Raw genomic sequence first — 20,725 nt, forward strand, 5'->3', positions numbered from 1 at the left:
CCTAGGCGCGAGTTTAGTTAAGATCTTCTTCTATATAGCTAGTAGTAGTCTCGATATAAGTAAGGCGAAGTTAAAGTTAAGAGCCCCTCGATACTATATACTACTTTCTTCTCTTAGCCTAGAAATTCCGCTATTAGATATATAGTTTTATTACCTTTAGTATTACCGCCGCTCTTTTTACTAATAGTAGCTTCTTACTAATCTAACCCTATTCGGTATATAAGCTCTATATTAAGAGTAGCTAGGTTAGTCGCTAATTCCGAGTAGAGTTCCTAACTCGATTATATTATAATATAACTTCTATAGTCTTCGACTATTGTAAATCTTACTAAGGAACTCGAGACTAGAAATTTATCGATATTTACGAGCTAAGTAGTATTCTACTAAGTCGCAAGATTCGATACTATAGCGACGAGTTCCGAGGGTATAGGTATTAGAAGCAAGCTACTACTTAAGCTATACGCTATTTTTTATACGACAAATTGTAAGCACTATTACTCTGCCTAGAGACTAGGCAAGACAGATTGTCGTATAGGGGCATATTATTGCTAGAGGATGTTCTATAGATAGTGATTACCGCGTTAGCTCGAGACGTTGCGGTAGAAGAAGATAGTTTCTTATAACTAACTAGAAGCTTCGTAAAGACCTCGAGGCTGTTCGAGTCTAAAAGATTTAGTTGATGCTTCCGTAGAGAAGTGTCGAGCCTTATAAGCGCTTTTCATCCTCGGTTGTCAAAAGTGCGACTAAGGATTCGGCCGATGGATCGCGAGAAACTGCATTCAGTACACTGCAATAGGGGGATTCTGCGACTGGCACCTAGGCGCCTCTTGGATCAACCTGGAAGTCTAGTGGGAGCATAGTGGGGTTTGTTCACACAATGAGCTCAATCAAAGAGTCTACTAGAAGTTCATTACTGTAGAGGATCCAAGCGTCTGCACTGGGGTATGAGGGTCCAGAGAAGATCGGTATAGTCGAAACCGGTACGAGAGGTACCTGGACAAATGGGACGGTCTTTTGGTATCATATATACAAGTCGCTGCGCCTCAAGCCAGCAGCTGGAGGTCTACTCTACTAGGGTCTACCACGAAGCCCTTCAGCCAGTCCATGAAGTTTACTGGTCGTCGAGAACGTGCAAGTACTTCTTTTCCTCTCGCTTTTCCTTCTCAGTCATGGGTGGCAGGTCGTAGTATGATGAGCTTCGGTAGTGTTGCTGCAGCTAATGTTAGTATAGAACACTCCTCGCATACATCGTCTACTATAATCTAACTTACCAAATACTTGTATGTGAAGTTAGCGACGTCGCCCGGCTCAATGTCAAGATCCTTGAACGTCTTGGCGTTCTTGTCGATAAATTGGTCGAGATATTCCCGCTCGACCTCATCAGCACTGCCCACTGGCCACCATAATACCTTGTTCAAGACACCGAATAAAGGCCTGAGAACAGCTTTTGGCAAATTGATATGCCGTCTCTTCTTGATCATTTCTCGGTCGACAAGCTCCGAAATTTCCTTCATGCTGTATTCCTTCGGTCCATAAAGCTCGAAGGTCTGACCTGCAGTGCTATCGTCCATAGCAATGGCCTCCAGTGCCTTGCCAACATCGATGGAGTGGACGGGCCAAAAGCGCTCTTGGAGGTTATTCGCAGTCAGGACATTGGTGGCGCGAGCCAGCCTGTGAAGCAGCCGGTCTTCGAAGCCGAAGATGGGTGCGGGCCGCACGATTGTAGTCTCTGGGAAGATTTCTCTCGCAACCTGCTCTCCTCTCCACTTGGTCCGGAAGAATTCCGAGGGTGACTCTGGGTGTACGGAGTGTGATGAGAGGTGAATGAAGCGGTCGACATCGTATTTCGCGACAGCTGAGGCGATTCGATGGGTACCTTCGACATGCACATCCTCCAGGTCGAAGTTCTTGGTAGGGTAGTCGCGGCCGACCAGGTTGAAAACAATGTCTGAATGGCGTACAGACTCCTCAATTGAACCAGTATTTCTTAGATCGTACTCAATCATTACCACTCTGCCCAGGTCGCCAGTTACCTTCAGATGTCGTTTGGCCATCTCTTCTCTGAATGGAATCACGACAGTGTTTCCTGCTCTCGCCATGCGGTTGACGATGTAGCGACCCAAGAAACCCGTAGCACCGAAGACAGTCACAGTGTGGCCACCGAGACTACTCCTGCCACCAGGAGTCCGAATGATTGGCTTGCCAGTGCGCGTGATGGCAATGTCCTGGATGTGTCGGCGGCATTGGGATTGGGTCGGTGCTGCGGCAGTCTTCGCGAGTCGGAGGGAGGTCGAGGGGCGGACAAGGTGGCGTTGAAGAGGCATTGTGCTGGTTTGGAGACCAGGCATGGCCATGAGGGGGGGACGTGGTGGGAGGCGGAGGTGGATGGCCGCTACGACATTGGGAGGTGGTTAAAGTGGTGGTGGTGGTATTGCGTTACGGTCGCTGGTCGCTGGTCGCTGGTGGATTACGATTATGGAAGCTTCCCATTGGCGCGGACTCTGCCGACGAAGATGGTCAATGCAGATGCGAAGCGATGCGGCTCAAGTGGGACGGGAGCTAGGCAACTAGGAAGTCGTATGCTCATGCTCATGCTCCAGTCTCTCATCTCAGTGCCTTACCTTGCTTGCCTTGCCTTGCGTGTGCCTGATCGAGGTTCAATCAATTCACCAACTGGAGGTATCGGAAGAGCATCGCCGCCAGCTTCACAAGCACAGAAGGAATACACCATCTTACAATGGAGAACGAGAAGATCGCCGACTTCCTCCAACAACAGCGAGATGAGGCGCCAGACCATTTGCAGCACTACTTCCTCTCCTTCGAAGACTACTGGGAGCGCAAGCTGTGGCACGAACTGACCGACATCCTCGTCGCATACTACAACGAGCCAGACAGCAAGCCGCAGCGCTTAGCCATCTTCAACAACTTCATCAAGCGCTTCGCAGACAAGATCAACCAGCTCAAGCTCGTGCGCATAGGCCTGAGTACTGCAAACACGTGTTCCGGTATGCTATATCAAGTTCTACGCCGTGGCCATCCACTAATAACATATAGACGACACCGAGCGCCTCGACTTCCTGCAAGCGCTGGCCAACAAGGTCGACAAGCCCGCTTCACAAGACGCCTACACATACGCCCTCACATCAGTCGCCAACACGCGCCTCAGTCTACAGCAGACGGCCGAGGCTCGGAAAGACCTCGACAAGTGCGAAAACATCCTCGACACCTTTGACAGCGTAGAGACGGAAGTGCACGCCAACTTCTACTGCGTCTCCGCCTCATACTACCAAACGCAGCAACATTTCGCCAAGTACTACCGCACAGCACTCCTCTACCTTGCCTGTGTGGAGCTGAAAGACATTACCGAGAAAGACCGCCAACGCATCGCTTACGACCTCTCCATCGCCGCACTCGTCAGCGAAGACATCTACAATTTCGGAGAGCTCCTTCTCCATCCGATTCTCGATAGCCTCGCTAAGACGCCGCACGCCTGGCTGCGCGATCTGCTCCTCGCCTTCAATCGTGGTGACCTCTCTGCATACAACATCTTGCAGCAGCACCTCGACGCAAACCGTCTCCTCCAGCAACACCAACAATTCCTCTACCAGAAGATCTCACTGGCTGCTCTGACGCAGCTGGTATTCTCTCGCCCTCCGCAGGATCGAAGCATGACCTTCCACACTATTAGTCAGGAGACCAAGGTGCAGATCGATGAGATCGAGCATCTCATCATGAAGGCACTGAGCTTGGGCTTGTTACGAGGCAGCATCGACCAAGTCGCAGAGGTGGCGCGGATAACGTGGGTGCAGCCAAAGGTTCTCGACCGCAATGGTATCGAAGGCATGCGCACCCGATTAAGAGAGTGGGACGGAGGAGTGGAGCGTCTGGGCAACTGGATCGAAGGTGTAGGCCAGGATGTGTGGGCATAGTTCAGCGCTTCAAGAAAAAGCATTGCATGGTGCTTCACGTGCGTGAGATTTATCAGAGACCAGCATACTGAGCTCGGGAGCAGGACTGACGTCTTGCAACGCACTTTGTCTTCAAGAGCATAGCATGAGCCGACGTGGCACTAGACAGTATGACATGAATGTACGAGCAGTACGAGAGTCCTTCCATTCCAATTTGGAAGGAGAAAGAGTGGACAACTTCTGACTGCTGATGTCCCGCGTTCACTTCGCATTCGACAGGAATGGACTCCTGGATGCTACAACAGTGCAATAGCTCTTGCGCAAGAGCATACTCGATGCCCGACCTAACTTTTATGCCCTCATCGCAGGATCTGAGCCCAAGGTTGAGAAGATTTGCGGAACCTGCTATCTGACTACGAAAATGCTCATCAAGGTTCTACGGTCATCCTTGCCCGACGCAGGTCCGAAGATAAGGCTGACGAGAGCACCTCAATGGTCCCGGTCCCACAATCGACCCGGGGAGGGTGTAGAAGAATGCATTGATCCCCGATAGTGTTAGGCTGAAATTGCATGACCTAAACCAGAAAAGAAAACACATATCAGCTGGAATCGGAAGAACATCTACACAATATGAGTCGCGCCAGCATCTCGTTATAACAACGACGTTCATCTCAACAACATGGAAAGCACAAAACAACAAAATGGCATCGAAAAATCATTTCCCTTCTTCCACCTGCCTCCCGAACTCCGCTCCATAATCTACACTTTCCTCTCCTCTCACGATTCCTACTACCCGGAAGTCTTTGATTTTCGATGTCCACTACTGCCATACTGCTTCGTCTCCTCGAGATTTCGTTACGAATTCCTGAAAGTCTACCATGCCTCTCGATACTTCACGATCTGGAACATCACACGACCGATGGAGAAATCGTTCGAGAAATGCTGGACAGATGTCTTCATGAGAACGAGGTTGGCATCCCAGAAGAAGTTTAGGTTCTGGACTGTCAAGGGTATACCATTGGAGATTGAGTTGGGGAGGAATGGAATGGTGGTTGCCAGGACGCCTTATGAGAAGCTAGACGAGAGGGTTGTAGAGGATGTGAGAGGCATGATTGAAGTCGTTGCAGAGATCAATGAGGATGGAGAGACGAGAATGGACGGGAAGGGATTTCGTCTGGTGATGAACGGGTTGAGAGAGAGAGGGTTGTTGCATCGTGAGCGTTGAGGCGGGAAGATAGAAACGGACTGCTCTGCGGTATGACTGTCAGCTGCTGACTGTAGCAGATGCCTCTGCAAAGTGATTTGTTCTCACAACAGGCTAGAAGATGCACAGCCACCTTCGGAGTTCATGCGCCTCACTCGCAACCTCATCAACATCGAGCAATAAGATTGTTTTTATTTTAGCAGCTAACTATATAGCAGCTAGCTACTACCTTGTCTACTATATATTAACTGCTATAGAGGAGTTACCCGGCACCGGTAGCTCGTTAAGAGAGTCGAACCCTCCTACTATCGCTCCTCTATATACTATCTTCTATCGATAGTAATTAGTACCGCACCTACTCAATTTAAGGGAAGAGCGTACGAGGACTAGAATACTACGCTACCTTAGTCCTATATAATCCTCTTTAAATCTAATAATACCTAAGCCTAGAAGGGCCCCCTAGTAATATATACTTATTAAAGGATCCGAGGTTCCCGTCGGATCCTAATTTGCTTCGGTTCTTATCCCTAGAGTTGCTTAAAGGTCTTCGCGTTATACTTCTTTCCTATATACTTATTAGTTAAGTAGGCTATCCGATTAATATAGACCTACTTCCTAATTAATATCCTAAAAAACTTAACTACCGTATCGATACGCTAATAGTTAACCGGCTTAGTAAAGGAGTATAATAGGTAACACTTCTATAAGCCCTATACTAGAGCCTAGCTTAGTACGAGCTAGCGCCTCTTATCTAAACTACGGAGGTTTAGTAAAAAGGCAGTTAAGACTACTAGTCCGTCTAACGTCTTTACCTCTAGAACTAGAACCGTAGAGACTCTATACTATATTAAGTAGAACTCCTCCTAAACCGCCTTAGAGACCTTATAGTCTAACTAAATATAGTTTAGAGAGAGATCCCTCCCGTCGACCGGGTATATCTATTATACCGGTTCGATCTAGGTAAGCTAAGAGCCCGACTAGACTTTTCTATATACGATCCGCTAGAGTAGGTTATCTGCCTTTAGCGTGCCGTATAGGAGGCGGAGTGATTTCTAGAGGTCTTCTAGGTCTATTTTGTATCCCGTTATTAACTTATATACCTAAAGATACCTTTAGGTTAGCCTATTAAAGCTGTATCCCTCTAGGCGCCTCGTAACGAAAGTCCTATACGCTATAGCGAAGCCGACTTTGCTAAGCTTAGCCGGGTCGCTATAGGTTTTAAACTTATATTCATAACGAGGCCGAGATCTCTAAGGTCTATCCCTCTTATTAAGTAGGGTACGCTAGTCCGTAGATAGGGCTTTAATTAAGCCCCTAACGGCCTTACGGGCTCTATTAATGTTACTTCTACTAACAATTGTAGTAGGAATATTAGGGGCTCTCTTATTAGGGTCCTAAACGTCCCCTAATAGTCGAGCCCCTATATTCTAGAGCAACCTCTATCCTTTACTATTCTACCGCCTTGCCCCGGCCCCTAGTCCTAGAGAGATTAGGGGGTAATAGAATAGTACGGTAGATAGTACATTATTGCGAGTCCTCGGCGGGTCTACTACGATAATACAGTCCTCTTTAGTAAAGTTATAGAGTAAACTCTACCTCCTCTAGAGGTAACCTACCGAACCTAGAACCGCCTAGACTCGTAAAGAGAAGGCTTAGATCTAGGGGTTAGTAACTGCATTATTAATAGACTAGGTACTAGTACATCCTACTAGTACCTCGTTCGCTAGAGAGGCCTATACTAGACTAGGTCTTACAGTAGCTCGTATTATAGTAGCAGTAATACTACTATTAATAATAGAGTTAATATCTATATAGCCTAAGCCGCCGTCCTTTCTTATATAGCAGGCTTTTAGGTTAGTAATTGTGTGTCTCCGGCTATCCTATACTAAGCGGTAATACTCCTTCTCTACCGCCTTTCTAGTTAATATAGGGACCTTAAGGAACCTTATCGCGTATCGGGGTAAGGACATTATTAGGGCGTTTGCTACTAACACTCTCCCTTTCAAAGATAGGTAATATTTTAACTATTAGGAGGCTACTATTTTAAACTTGTCCTAGATTTTCACCTAGAAGTCCCTTAATTGTATATTAATATCTATCCCTACTAGGATACCTAAGTGTTTATAGGGGTGCTCCGGAGAGATTACCTAAACACTAGGTATATCTAATAGTTAGATGTTACCGATATAGAGGATATACGATTTATCCTAGTTAACCTTTGTACCTAACGCTACGGAGTATATATTAAGCGCCCTTATTAGGGCATTTGCCTCTAATTAGTTGCGTAGAACTACCGCCGTATTATCTGTATACATTATTAGCTTAATAACCTGTCTCTTCGTAAAGACCCTAGAAATCTCCGGGTCCCTTAGGATAAGTTAGGCTAATCCCTCGATAGCTACGATATAGAGAGGACAACTTATAGGGTTACCTTAGCGTACGCCGCAGTAAACCTAAATCGAATCTCTAAGGAAGCCGTTTAAGTAAACCCGAGTACGTGCATTAGAGTACAATAGTTTAATCTACCTAATAAACTAATCCGGGAAGCCGAGTTTGCTTAAGACCGCCTAAAGGAAGGTATAGCTAACTCTGTTATAGGCTTTCTCCTAATCTAGGAAGAGGATAGCGATTAGCTCTTTATTAATCGAGGGTCTATTACCTCGAGGTCGATATCGATCGATTAGGAATTAAACAGTCCTAATATTGTCGTTAATCAAGCGCCCTAGTAAGAAGGCGCTTTAATATAGGCCGATAACATCCTTTAATACGTATACTATCCTTTATATAAGAACCTTAGTAAAGATCTTATAGTTAACGTTTATTATAGATAGCGGTCGGTAATTCTTTAGTTCCTCGGGAGAACCTTTCTCCTTATAAAGGAGGGTAAGAATACCGTCTGTCTATCCCTCTAGGAGCTCGTTCCTAACTATTATCTGCTTATAGACCTTAGCGATCCGGTAGGCAATTAGTAGCGGCTCTTGTTCTACTTTCCTATTAGCCCTAATTCGTACGTTACTCGGTTCTATACGTATAAGAGCTTTATAATACTTAGTAGGTAGGCTATTAAACCCCGGCGACCTCCCTACGGCCGCTCTTTTAAGTAATAACTAAACCTTATCTATACAGTTAAGGTCTATACAGTCCTCTGCCGATTTCGTACTAATCCTTTTATCTAAACAGTTTAAGATCCTATTATAGGCCTACTTAGCCGATAGCTTTTTAGCGTACAATTCCTTATAAAACTGTCCGGCAATAGCTAAGAGTTCCTTAGGTTTAGTTCGAACTATACCTTTATTATCTAATAGGCTAGAGATATAGGTATACGTTATTGCCTTATATAACGAGAAGAACCACTTAGTAGGACGTTCTCCTAATAGCAAGTGCTTAGCTAGGGCGCAGTAAGAGTAGTTCTTAAATTGCTACTTAGCGAGATAACTTTCCTTTATCTTAATAGCCTCGATCTAGAGCTCTAGGTCTCGATCTACTACTTTAGACCTTCGCTTACTTATTAAAGCCGAGCGCTGCCTCGTTAAATTTCTAGAGAGCTTCCGTAATTGTTTATACCGCTCCTCTATTATTAGGCGAAGGTAGGTTTGAATGCCCGCTTTATACTTAGGCTATTTACTAATAAGGTCCTTATAGGGTAATAGGATAAGAGCTTAGTAGTAGCTAGCCGCTACCTATCTTTTGTCTAGTATTAATAGGTATAACCGCTATCTTCCTAGTCTACGTTTATTAGATTCTGGTCGTCTAATTTTAATAGATACCGCCTTATAGTCGGAAATCCTACTATTTAATAGTATTCGCTATTAAGCTATCCTACTAAACTAGTTAGCCTGTACGTAAATACGGTTAATCCTCGATATCCCGGAGGATAGAATAAAATACGTAAATTCAATGCGTTTAGGGTAGAGCTCTCTCTATCTATTAATAAAGTTAGTATTATTAGAACGCAGTTTACCTATAAATTGCTTTATAGCTAAGACTACCGAAACCCGACTAGGAGCTCCGCTCCTTCTATTAATGCCTAGTAAGTACTAGTTCTAGTCCTCTCTAACGATGTTACAGTTAATAGGCTCTACTAACTCGCTTAATCTTATCGAAGCTTAGTTAAAGTACTTAAGCCTCGGTCTAATGTTCGTAGGGGCGTATACATAGGAGATAGTAAATACGACCTCTTTACAGATTAATCTACAAACTAAGAGCCTCCTATCTAGGTCCGCGTAAAGGGGTAAGCCTTTAGTAAACGCAGTAGTAAAGCTGTTAACTAGGATGCCTACGCCTCCTCTGTCTGTAACCGACGGGTTATTAAGAAAGAGGATGCCTAGGAATATTAACTTATAATATAAAGACATTTTATTACTTAGGCGTATATCCTAAAGCAATATAACATTGAACTAGCGGCTTCTTATAAACTTATAGACCGTACGAAACCTAGCGGGATTGCGTACCGAGTTAATATTTAAAGAACAAATACGTATATTAAGTCTTTTTATAGCTTAGGTTTAAAAGGTAGCATCGACTCGACCCCCTATTTATTCGTAAGGATAACTATCTCTACCTCTAGATACGCTAGGGTAGAATAAGCCTTATTACAAACATTATAGGACTAGTTAAGCTTTGCCGCTACAAAGAGAGCTATAAATGGTTTAGTGTGTCCTAGGTTAGCCTTCCCTAAGGGGATCTTAACCTATTAGATACTACAAACCCTATTAAAATAAAGAACAAATTGGCCTATACGGGCACTAAAGCCGCCTTACTAACCTAACTAAAAGGAGATATCCTTTAGACGCTCTTTAAGGCTAGCAATTACAGTAGCAATTAGGTAACTACTCGAGGGCGGGGCATTCTTATAATAGAATACCCTAGGTCCGCTAGTCCGAAACAGACTAACCTCTATCCGATAACTATTATAGTTAAAGTCCTTTCCTAACGCTTTCCGGGCGTCCTTAATTCGGTATATACCGATAATAAAGCCCCCTACCTAGTATACCGCCTCCTTAATTCTACCGACTAGCACTATACTAGATCGAAAAGCCGCTTTAATAAAAGGGTATAATCGCTTAGGCGGGTCGTCCGATAGAGCGGGCGGCTACCTAATAAATAGGTGCCTTCTATTAGCGTACTAATAAGCCGTATTATCTAAAAGACTACTAGAAACGTTCTTCGCCCTTACGGACGTTTTAGTAAGAGTAGCCTTTAGCTTATAAATAGCCGGTGTTAGTCGGGCTATAGTAGAGCTAGCGGCCCGGGAGGAGCTCGATCCTAAGACAGATGTCTCTAATAAGGACTACGTAACGTCCTAAATATTTAAAGAGCGACCGCGGCTTCCGGAGTAGGCCTTTTAGGGCTTATCCTTCGGTGCTTTACTCTTCTTCCTCGGTACCTCTACTTAAGGGGAACCTACTATTAAAGGTATAGTTCCCCTCTTTCGTCTAATTAGTAACGGTTTAAAAGTAGAAGCGTTAGAGGTTAACGGGCGCGGTATCGGCTAGGTAGCAGTTTAATCGTTAACCTCTATTTTACTAGAGATTAGTTTACTACTAGGGTAGTCGGCCGGGAGGTACTCTAGGCTTTTATACCTATTGCGTCTATATAGCTAAGTTAGAGCCTTACTATTAGAGCCTTTAGTAGCAATAGTTTCGGCTCTCTTAGCCTTATTAGCCTCCCGCTTCTCCTTCTTCTTACTCTTCTGTTCCTTCTTTATAGTACGTTAGTCTTCGACCTTTTAGGGCTTATCGGCCTAATTCCCTAGATCTTAGCGCGCTATCCTTAGGAAACTTGCTACGAAGGCATTAGTCTCTAACTGTTTGCTCGGACTTAGAATAGTATCTAAGTCGTTTACGGACTTACTATTACTAGCAATATCTAGCTAATTCTCGCGTAAACGTCTACTAGCTTCCTTAGATAGACTATCGATAAAGATTATTAAATACTCGAAGGCGGGCGTAAAGTGTAGCTAAGGCTAGGTCTTGCGTTACGAGAGTGTTCTATTATCTTTATTAATACAATTTTAGAGGCTTTTAAGCGATTCTACCGTCGCTAAGGGGCACTGCTAACCCCTGTTTCGGTACCCCTTTTAGAAGCCCCTAAAAATCTCTTTACTAGACCCTTTCCGCTATAGCCGGTATTACCGCTAAAGCCGCTATACCTGCACCGCGGAGGAGGAGAAGAGGGAAGGGAATAGGCTTTAAAGGGCCTCTAGACGCTCCTAAGGGCTCTAGTCTAGTAGGTTTCCGTCGGGGGGTTTATATATAAAGAGCTATTTAGCTAGCGTGTTATCCGACCCTCTTAGATAGGCCTAGAGGTTGTAAGAAAGTCCGCTATATATCCCTTAGGTTCTCCGCGGAAAGGCGCTCTTCGTAAAACCGATTACAACAGCAGTATATAGCCTACTATTATCCTCTCAGCGCCACCAAATAGTGAAGAATCACTAAAGGTGCCCACCGAAGGGGCAACCTCATCAACATCATCTCGACTATCATCTCGATCGAATTTCGTCTTTTCGCAACAATATTGAACAAACACAACAGTCTCGAAGGCCTCCATTCAGATCAACCATGCGTAACGCACCGACATCACTGTTTCTGATGATTCTGCCAAAGGAGATACGCCTTCGGATCTACACTTTGATTATAGGCTACAACACAGTTCACGTACTACCAGCTTCAAGTCGCCTCGTGGTCACAGTCTGCTGCTGCCCAGACTCAGACAGTGATGTTCACCAGCTCAGCAAGAAGGAGACTCCGACAACTCCGGCATGGGATGAGGTTTTCTTTGCAAAACACGATGGCGACTGGATCCGACAGTACGATCGACGCCACGAACGGTGTCTGCGACTCCTGGAAAGCTTTGCAACGAATACTTATCATGCCTCCCTATATCGACGCCTATCAAAGGGGAAATGGGGTAGCAGTAAGGAGAGTCACGATGTGCCAGAATGGCAGCAGACTTGCACTCCAGAAGGATGTCCAGATATCACTTGTCATCACTATCAAGCTTTAGTGCATCATCTTGGAAAGCCCACAGCAAAAGCTTTCAGAAAACTTCATCCTGAATGCTTCATGCAAGATCTCCAACTCCTTCTGGTATGCAAGCAAGTCTACATCGAAGCTCGAGAGGTGATCTTCCGGGCAAACACATTTTCACTCACACGCCGCAATCTTAAGTTGGCTCATCTGGCTCCAATTCTCTGTGGAGATCTTATACCTTACCGAGCCTTTCAGTTAAACTCTTTGCAGACCCTGCACCTCCAAACATCGTTCTTAGACCCAGAACGTGGTCCAAGTCTTCGTCTGAGCGAAATTGCTCGCTTCCTCACAGCACTGCCAGGCTTAGCGACCCTCTCCCTCGACGTAATTCCACCTGGACGCCCTTACGACATGGCCTCGGCTTTTCGACTGGACATTGTCCAACACCCTGAGATTCGACTGCCGATTGCGGCGAGAGCACAAGTCATTGTCGGGTACGACGACGTTTCACACTGGACATCGAGGAGCTGGAGGAGAGAGCAGGCTATAAGAATTGAGAGACTGCTTACGAAAAGGGAAGGACAAGAGGATGAGGAAGGGTATGGGAGCGAGGAAGACGTCATTGAGGAAAATGTAGAGAGACAGCTGGAGAAAACAAGAATCCCGAACCTCTTGCCAGGATTTGAGCCACAGAGGATGATTCACGTTCTAAGGGAACATACCGAGAGATGGGGCTGAGACGGCAAGAGCATGAAATTATCATGCTCAGAATTGTATGTTGGTCTTGAGGTCATGTCCAGGATTGTGAGATGTGCTCCGTAGGAGTGAAAATTCTCTCGTGTGGGCCCTACCTCACGTGCATCTGCGCCAACGGACCGAGACTCGTTCTGAACCAGCTTGCACGGCCGATTGATGATGTGAGAAAGTAATAACAGCGAGCACTGAGTGTCAAGGGAGGATATTGTGACAATGACTGGCTTCTGAGGAACCCGGTCAGCGGTCTTCCAGTCCTCGACCGAAGGGCTGACGTAGGCATTGGTGTGTGCCTCTCGGAAGCTGAGACCACGTTGAGGTGGATTCTCAGTGTTTCTTGCTCTTCCTGCTCTTCTGGGAATACATGCGTGGAAAGGTAGTCCTGAAGCACTTCAGCCTCGCATGATTCGTCCTGTTGGGACGTAAGAGTTCTTGGTGCCTTGCTCAGGTAGTATATCGATGCTCTTTGGGATAAAAAGCTGCGATGTGCGAGTTCCTGACGAGGCCCAGAAGATTGGCGTGCTCCTTGTGACCTTGATGAAACCCGTCGCGCCGCATTCCCTGCACTGAAGTCCTCGCTCGAAGACCTGGTCGCGGGGTACAGCGGCCTCGGGCGACTGGATGTCCTGGCAAAGCGTGAGCATGGACTGCGCTTGTTCGAAGGTTGTGTCGGGAATGAAGCTGAGCAAAGAAGATGGGCAACTGGAAATTTATCAAAGGTCGCACAAATTGAAGGAGACGCGTCTCCCGAGCCGGCTGCACTTTTGAGGTGAGGTAAGATCCACTTGTGAAACTCTTCGCTCTCACGAAGCACATGGGCTGTTCGGCTGGAACGATGTTGCATTTTAGGCTCCTAATACATATACATTAATGGCAAGCGCAGCGATGGCCATGCTTTACCTTCCTCGTCTCTACGCATAATATCTTGGCTCGTTGAAGACATGGTACCGGTGATCTCTCACGCCCTGTCCTTTGAACATGGCCGGAAATCTGTACGGTTCAGGGACCTGATCCTCGGGAATGATCTGGTCACTGCCTTCGGGCTGGCCGACGATGAACTTTCCGATCTGTGAGATAAGACGTCAGCCAAAGAAGCACGAGCAATGAAATGCAGCGACGTGGACTTACCTGTAGTTCAGTGTCGGTGATGGTCGATCTCGACACTCGTGCGTAGCCTGTCCTCTTCATACCCTTGTACAGGATGTACTCGCACCATCGATCCCAGTCTGTTGGGTCGATGTCTCTCATTCCAGACACGTCCGATACGTAGGTGTTGTAATTGCCTTCCTTTGGCTTCGTCACTAGATACGAGAGAAGGATTGATGGTCGATTCGTGCTTCCCATGAGCTTCGACAGGTACTCAGTTTGCAAACGTCGGTCTTCTGGATCCTCTTCTTGTCCGGAATGGAAGACGAAGATGTCCACGAGCTCACCGTAGGCATTAATGGTGGCATGGATGGCGGGTGCTAATTCTCCTACGGGCGAGGGAAGGAGATGGTGGGTGCTGTTCACGATTGGGAATTTGGAGAGCAATGCAGAGCCCCAAGTGTGCTTGTTCGGGCCCGGGCCATAGTCGACGTACATGCCAAGCTCTTCTGCGAGATACTGAGTGGTGTCGCGGTTGCCCATGATGATGCGCTGCAGATCGCTCTCGAGAAGTCCAACGACATCGAGTTCAGTCTCTCGAATGAGCGCTTCCATGCGTCGCTCCGAGCTCCACATGTCGTTGTCAATGCTGAAGTGGATCGTCCAAATGCCAGCGGTGATCAACTTGCTGTCCTTGTGGTAGGGCTGATAGTTATAGGTTGGGAAGCGAAGGTAAGCCACGCTAGCGCTGATGAGCTGTAGGGCGAGCAGGGCGTAGATGTAGTAGCTGCGCTGACGTCTGGCAGCAGGATTTGGTGGAGGCTCGAAGGAACGCTGCTTCGCCGGGCTGCTATTGGCGTTCGACGAGAAAATACCACAACCGATCATGATCATCGTGGTAATCATCACCCAGTCTGTGTGCTCCCTGACCAGCGGCCCACCGGGCACAAATGCGTACGCCACAACCCAGACATGGAACAGGACCATGATGTTGTAGAAAAAGAAGCCTAGGGAGAAGGTTCGACCAGGCGAGAAGCGAACGGCATTGGATATTATGGCGGGAGTAACGCCGACGAGGTAGAAAGCGAGTGTTAAGCCGCCATAGTAGCCAGTCCAGTTTGGAAAGAGCGTGAGCAATGCGGCACCAAGTGAACCGATTCCGAAAGCAGCCCAGGTACGAATGAGGTTGGGATAGAAGAGACCAAAAACCAGACCGAGACCCATTGCTGCGATTGTCCAGGCTCCATGCGGTGAAGCTAGGGGGCCACGAACAGGATATCCCTCCCAGACCCACAGAATCATGGTGCTCGAATCGGAGAGCAACGAGTGCAGTCCAAACATAACACCAGCGAAACCAAGACCGGCCATAAACGAAGGACCTTTCGGCTTGTCCTGGTTGGGCTCGTTGCCCAGATTCTTGGAAGATGTTTGAAAAGAGCGAAGCACAGCTAAGGCGAACAATGCAATGCCAGTCTTGTTGTATCCGCCGTTGGCCTCGTGCATGATAGGCCAGAGAGGGTTGTTGGTCCAGCAAGCAAACTTGGCGATACTACTGGCCATGAGTCCTATGAGCCACGCAGAAACTTTCGCCTCCAGCATGGCAGGACTATTGCGCTTGCTCCACCACAACGCTACCCAGGCGAAGCAGCTATTCCAGACGCCAAGGCTGACTGCTCCAAGCCTCGCTTCAGGACCTTTAATGAGATATGCGAGAAGACCTATGGCAGTAGTGAGTATTATTGTGGGAAAGTTCTTTGAGGCCAGACGACGAATGGCTCCGATCTCGAGCAATAACGGAGAGATGGTCGACATTACAGCGATCTCGTAGCCGGAGATGCCCATGTGCCAGAGTGGAAAGTACCACACGACCACGCCCAGAGATGTTATGATGGTCCAGAATGAGAACTGAGAGTCTATCAGTACTTGGGAGGTGACAGGCTTTGGTGTGCACGACTTACCCCAAGATACACATCTGCTGCCGCATCAAGCATTTCGTCCCATGAGAAGCGGTCATTGAAGACTTGACCAATAGGCTTGTCCTTTCGTCTCTCCCAGGCTTTCTCTGCCACGCGATTCTTCTCTCTGCGATGCCACATCAGCCACAGCCCTGAGCAGCTGGTTCTTGCAAACGGACAATCGTACCAGCTACTTTGGAAGCCGCTTGACGTACCCTCTGCTCACTCCCTTCACGTCCTTGACGACAAGTTCGAAAGCATTAAAGTCGATGGCGGTGACGGCGTCGAAGGCGACATCGAGCAGGACGAGCGACCATTCGAAGAAGGCGTAGATGGTATATGCTAGTGCAGTCGTTAGTTTGGACACTCCCGGGCTCCAATGAAGGCGGACTCACCCCCTGGCACACGATGCACTTTATGTTGGATGAAGAAGTAGACTAGTGGAACGAGGGTGGCAAAGAAAGTGGCGGCCAGGTACTTGCGGTACTTGATAGCGCGTGGATTGGGAGGAGACAAGGCAATGCAGCCAACAGTCCAGGGCAGAGTGGCCACGAGGTAGGCGATCATGAAAATATCGTGCCAGTCATGGTCATCGGTGCTCGTGATGTATGTCCATCCTCCACATGTCAATGTCCGGAAGACTCCCACTCCTGCGATGAATCTGGGCAAGGTGCTCCCCGGACGGTTGGCGAGGCAGTACCACAGGAAGACCAAGGCAAATCGTGGGCCGGAGCAGATGGCAATGAAGACTTGAAAGACGCTTCGTTCGGGATAGCGGTCGCCAATCGTCGCGGACACCGAGGGAAACCATTCGATCGGGTAGCCGAAGTGCTCGTTCTGCACAATCTTGTGGTAATGCAGCCAGACGCCGACGATGAAGGCGCCGACGAAGGCCGCATAAGCCGCGGCGGTGTGGGCATGGCTGATGAAGTGGCCGGGGATCTAGCGGGAGACACGCATACATGTTAGTGAGGATTACAGCGGCAGCCAGCGAATGCGGATGGCATTGGAATTGGAATTGGAGTTGGAGTTGGAGCTGGCAGTGCTTACGACGGCCACGACATCGCCGTCGCGGTGCTTGGGAGGCATGGTGCTCTCTACTCTAGCGCGCTCCCATTGACAGAAAGGCAACGAAGGGGAGAATGAAGGAGAGACAAGAATGTGCAGTGTGCGACTGCGACTCCGCGGTGTGAACGTGGTGGTGGTGGTGAGAGCAAGAGCGTGCAAGTGTCTCCTTCCTCCCTGTTCACGAATCGAATCCCGGACACGCGACTTCCGCCTCGGCGCGACTTACCCGCAGAGCCGCAGATCATCTCGAAATCTTCCCCCAGCTCCAAGTGTCCGTCGCAAAGCGAATACAGCCTCACACAGTACCGTCCACATGGCGGCAGCGAGTGACAAGGCTCGCTTCTACCTGGAGCAATATGTGCCGGAACTGCGAGAGTACGAATCGAAAGGCATCTTCTCCCGCGACGAAATCGCTTCCATCACTTCCAAGCGATCCGAATTTGAGCACACCTTGAATGCGAGAGGCAGCTCGCCCGGCGACTATGTCCGCTATGCGACATATGAGATGAACCTGCATGCACTGAGGAAGAAGCGATGTCGAAGATTAGGCATCAAGTCATCCTCATTCTCCGGCCAGAGAACAGTCTTCTTCGTCCTTGATCGAGCAACCAAGAAATTTCCAGGTGACCTGGCTTTATGGATGCAGTATATCAATTTCTGCAAGAAGGAGAAGGCAAACAAAAAGCTGGCCAAGGTCTTCACAAGTCTATTACGCTTGCATCCGAAAGAGTATGGCTTGTGGGTCTTGGCTGCGAAGCATTATGCCGAGACACAGGCCGACATGGCCACGGCGAGGAACTACATGCAGAGGGGACTGAGATTTTGCAAAGAAGACTTGAAGCTGTGGCTGGAGTATTTGAAGTTGGAGATGCTATATCTTGCCAAGATCGCTGCGAGAAGGAAGATCCTAGGCCTGGACGAGAAGCATGAGCAGGAAGTAGACGAGGACGAGAACATCATCACGCTACCCAGCATCACAGCCGATGACTTGGAGCCAGCTTCGGATGATGAAAACGCCAAAAAAGGTGTCGAGGAAGTGAACGAGGATCTGATCAAGCGATTAGAGAATGCGCCTGCCTTCACTGGTGGCATCCCGATCGCCATCTTCGACTCGGCCATGAAGCAGCTGGGCAGCAAAGCTTCTGAAGCTGCGGAAAACTTCTTCGACCTCATCTCGACTTTCAATCAAGTGCCGTCCGCCTCAAGAATACTAGATCACATCCTCGACTGGCTACGACAAAATGCATCAAGCTCAATAGAAACGATCATATGCGAGGCCAAACGCGAGCTATTCAGTGTCGACTCCACATCTGCACACTTCCCTCCAGCCCTGTCCAAATCCCTTGCGAGAATCAAGTCGGGCAGTACTAGGCTACAGGACAAACAGCAGCCTGCGCTTTCTGAGAAGGCTGTCTTCTTTCTGGTCCCGCTTGTCGAAAATACAGATGATATGGACGAGGACATTCGAAAAGTGCTGGAAACCAGTGTGAAACGCCACCTCCGCGCAACATCGGCCACGCCACGGAAACCTGGAGGACAGAAGTCAGGTCCAGAAGTCATAGCGACCGCATTACAGAATCAGGGCAAGCAGCAACAGGCTGGACAGGTATTGAGATTGGCAGCAGATGCTGGTGTAAAGAGATGAAATTGACTCGGGGCATGGATGCTTCCCGCATCCAACCTGCACAATCTACAAGTTGCCTAGTAGCAACAGTCGCAATTACGCATGCAATAATTCTGAAGAGTTTCTGCTCTCAGTCACGGCGAAACGCGTCCCACGACCAATCAGTGGCTTCTTCCACCCCGACGAGTTTAATCTCTTTTATGATCTGGCGAGTCTGTAACGCACCTTTGATCAGTACTTTGTGGATGATGGCATGTTCTTCTCTACACGGATTGAATCCAGGGCTCGATGAGAGAGCTTTACAGGGCTGAGAGAATTTCAGCCAATATGAAGACTGGCTTGAAAGAATCGAAACTTCAAACCAGGTTACATAGTCTATTAGTCTCAAAGACGCTCAAAAAGCTTAACTATTACTAGTTATCATGCGTACGACCCATCTGAATCCTTACACTAATAGTCTAATAGCCCGCAATAAGCTGTTTGTAATAATTATATAATTACACACGTTCGTTTGACCATAAATGGCACGGATTGCCGATCCCTGTCTGTGAACTTCACCTCCCTTGTTCCCAAGGTAGAAATTGTCTGGTCAACCGATTTCGACGCACAAAATTCAATCGCAATGCACAGTATACGCGCCACTACGCGGATGAATGATATATGGCCATCGCGATCAATGAACAGGAGGAGAAAAGCGCGTGCACGCGGCATGGACAAACAGGGTCTCGCGACGCAATGGTCGATTTTGAAAATGAGACGATGGTGATAAGAGCTTCGGAATCAGAATATTGGAATGCTTTTCGGGCCGAGGAAGACGTTCGGCGTGAAAGCGAAGGAGGTAGCGGTCTCAACTTGGAAGGGTCGACCGCGGACGCGTACGACTTTCTGGAAAGACTGTACTCCGTACTCGCCTTACCATCGTGGAGTCTTTTGCGGACACTTCGAGCGTTGTGGCGTGGAAAGTACGGTACCAGCGATAACAGGCGGGCCTGATGGATATCGATAAAATAGTTTCATCAACACACGACTCTAGGCGCTGTAGGCTCTTACGCCGTTGATACCTGCTAGTCCTCTTGGGAACCACGAATGAGGGAACCTGCGAGAATGACCCTTGTACAAAATTGATCTCACCGAAGCGTTGCTAAAGCTGTGGCGGCCAATTCATTCTCTGTACCACGGACTGCGATCTTTCGCGTCGAAGCGCCGCGACACGGCAGTCCTCTCGCCATAGCTCAAGGCAGCAGTGCATATTGCGTGAGGAGACGAGCAGCTGCTAAGTTGTAAGGCATTCTTGTGGTTTGAAACGAGCCGCTCTGCGTGTGACCCTATGACTACGCACGTGAGTTCGTAGACCGACGCTTTCCAAGTGCTGGACAACGCGGAGCGGCCAGGACAACGTAGCAGAGTCAAACAAGCAGCTCTGCGTACGACCTATGACTACGCTCGTGAGTTCGTGGACCGACGCTTTTCAAGTGCTGGACAACGCGGAGCGGCCAGCACAGCAGCAGAATCAAACGAGCAGCTCTGCGTACGACCTATGGCTACGCTCGCGAGCTCGTGGACCGACCCTTTTCAAGTGCTAGACCAACGCGGAGCGGCCAGCACAACGTAGCAGAATCACAGCCCTCCTGCCTTCGGGACACCCCATTCAACATTTACATACTCGATAATCGTCGTCGTCGTCATCAAAGAACACTGGGTCCAATGGTGCAGTGGTAGCACGTTCCTTAAGTACTCGGTTGAGACGTGGGTTCGACGCCCACCTTGTCCCTTCGGGGGCATGTGGCAGGGTGGCTAATGTGGCTGACTTATAATGGAAAGACCTACGTTCAAATCGTAGTTGGGCCACACCATTTCTACGTTCGATTCGTAGTACAACTTAATTTTTTTTTTTTTGCTTTGCTCTCACACGCTAGCCAAGCAGGTGCGCAAAGAGGAGGAAAGAGAGGAACGTGCTTGCATAATCTTGCCGAATTGGGCGGCGACGATGTCGAAGTAAACGCCAAGCGGTTCGAACTCCCAACTCCTCCGCCAAGCGCAACGGCAGCAAATGAGTCTATATATTGATTCAAGACATGCTGCCAATTAGACGCCCAGACTCGCACTCTGCGGCTCGCTGGTGTAGCGGAAATGCACTCGATCAATACCAAGAATAG

The 20,725-nt window shown here is 48.1% G+C and overlaps 6 protein-coding genes and 1 non-coding gene across 7 annotated transcripts; 5 read left to right on the forward strand and 2 right to left on the reverse strand.

Annotated features, from left to right (window-relative positions):
• Nucleotides 1-1,111: 1,111 nt before the first annotated feature.
• On the reverse strand, nucleotides 1,112-2,324 carry MYCFIDRAFT_145481 (uncharacterized protein; the record flags this gene model as incomplete). The annotated part of the gene is made up of 2 exons (XM_007933277.1): nucleotides 1,112-1,210; nucleotides 1,272-2,324. The coding sequence occupies 2 exons, from the start codon at nucleotides 2,322-2,324 to the stop codon at nucleotides 1,112-1,114; spliced, it is 1,152 nt and encodes a 383-aa protein (XP_007931468.1).
• Nucleotides 2,325-2,737: 413 nt separating this feature from the next.
• On the forward strand, nucleotides 2,738-3,929 carry MYCFIDRAFT_45877 (uncharacterized protein; the record flags this gene model as incomplete). The annotated part of the gene is made up of 2 exons (XM_007933103.1): nucleotides 2,738-3,005; nucleotides 3,055-3,929. The coding sequence occupies 2 exons, from the start codon at nucleotides 2,738-2,740 to the stop codon at nucleotides 3,927-3,929; spliced, it is 1,143 nt and encodes a 380-aa protein (XP_007931294.1).
• Nucleotides 3,930-4,587: 658 nt separating this feature from the next.
• On the forward strand, nucleotides 4,588-5,502 carry MYCFIDRAFT_84790 (uncharacterized protein; the record flags this gene model as incomplete). The annotated part of the gene is made up of 2 exons (XM_007933278.1): nucleotides 4,588-5,122; nucleotides 5,453-5,502. 2 exons carry the CDS (start codon nucleotides 4,588-4,590, stop codon nucleotides 5,500-5,502), a joined length of 585 nt encoding a protein of 194 aa, XP_007931469.1.
• An 8,155-nt stretch (nucleotides 5,503-13,657) lies between these two features.
• On the reverse strand, nucleotides 13,658-17,079 carry MYCFIDRAFT_60946 (uncharacterized protein). The gene is made up of 6 exons (XM_007933142.1): nucleotides 16,928-17,079; nucleotides 16,273-16,819; nucleotides 16,093-16,219; nucleotides 15,881-16,004; nucleotides 13,965-15,827; nucleotides 13,658-13,903 (listed from the first exon to the last, which is right to left on the reverse strand). The coding sequence occupies exons 1-6, from the start codon at nucleotides 16,964-16,966 to the stop codon at nucleotides 13,748-13,750; spliced, it is 2,856 nt and encodes a 951-aa protein (XP_007931333.1). The 5' UTR covers nucleotides 16,967-17,079; the 3' UTR covers nucleotides 13,658-13,747.
• A 179-nt stretch (nucleotides 17,080-17,258) lies between these two features.
• MYCFIDRAFT_45820 (uncharacterized protein) lies at nucleotides 17,259-18,590 on the forward strand (the record flags this gene model as incomplete). The annotated part of the gene is made up of 1 exon (XM_007933098.1): nucleotides 17,259-18,590. The coding sequence occupies one exon, from the start codon at nucleotides 17,259-17,261 to the stop codon at nucleotides 18,588-18,590; it is 1,332 nt and encodes a 443-aa protein (XP_007931289.1).
• A 584-nt stretch (nucleotides 18,591-19,174) lies between these two features.
• MYCFIDRAFT_212532 (uncharacterized protein) lies at nucleotides 19,175-19,927 on the forward strand. Its single transcript, XM_007933279.1, has one exon. It carries the CDS (start codon nucleotides 19,230-19,232, stop codon nucleotides 19,560-19,562), a length of 333 nt encoding a protein of 110 aa, XP_007931470.1. The 5' UTR covers nucleotides 19,175-19,229; the 3' UTR covers nucleotides 19,563-19,927.
• Nucleotides 19,928-20,267: 340 nt separating this feature from the next.
• MYCFIDRAFT_t72 lies at nucleotides 20,268-20,417 on the forward strand. Its single transcript has one exon. It is a non-coding gene; the product is annotated as a tRNA-Thr (tRNA).
• The last annotated feature ends 308 nt before the right edge of the window (nucleotides 20,418-20,725 follow it).

The sequence above is a fragment of the Pseudocercospora fijiensis genome (assembly GCF_000340215.1).
Source record: "Pseudocercospora fijiensis CIRAD86 unplaced genomic scaffold MYCFIscaffold_10, whole genome shotgun sequence".
NCBI lineage: Eukaryota > Fungi > Ascomycota > Dothideomycetes > Mycosphaerellales > Mycosphaerellaceae > Pseudocercospora > Pseudocercospora fijiensis.

Excerpts from the sequence above, each read along its gene's own strand:
- MYCFIDRAFT_60946 (XM_007933142.1), bottom strand. The coding sequence starts at position 16,966 with ATGCCTCCCAAGCACCGCGACGGCGATGTCGTGGCCGTC. Across the intron at positions 16,220-16,272 it reads AGTGCATCGTGTGCCAGGGG|CATATACCATCTACGCCTTC; the intron begins GTGAGTCCGCCT and ends CGACTGCACTAG. Across the intron at positions 13,904-13,964 it reads TCACCGACACTGAACTACAG|ATCGGAAAGTTCATCGTCGG; the intron begins GTAAGTCCACGT and ends CTTATCTCACAG.
- MYCFIDRAFT_212532 (XM_007933279.1), top strand. The coding sequence starts at position 19,230 with ATGGCCATCGCGATCAATGAACAGGAGGAGAAAAGCGCGTGCACGCGG.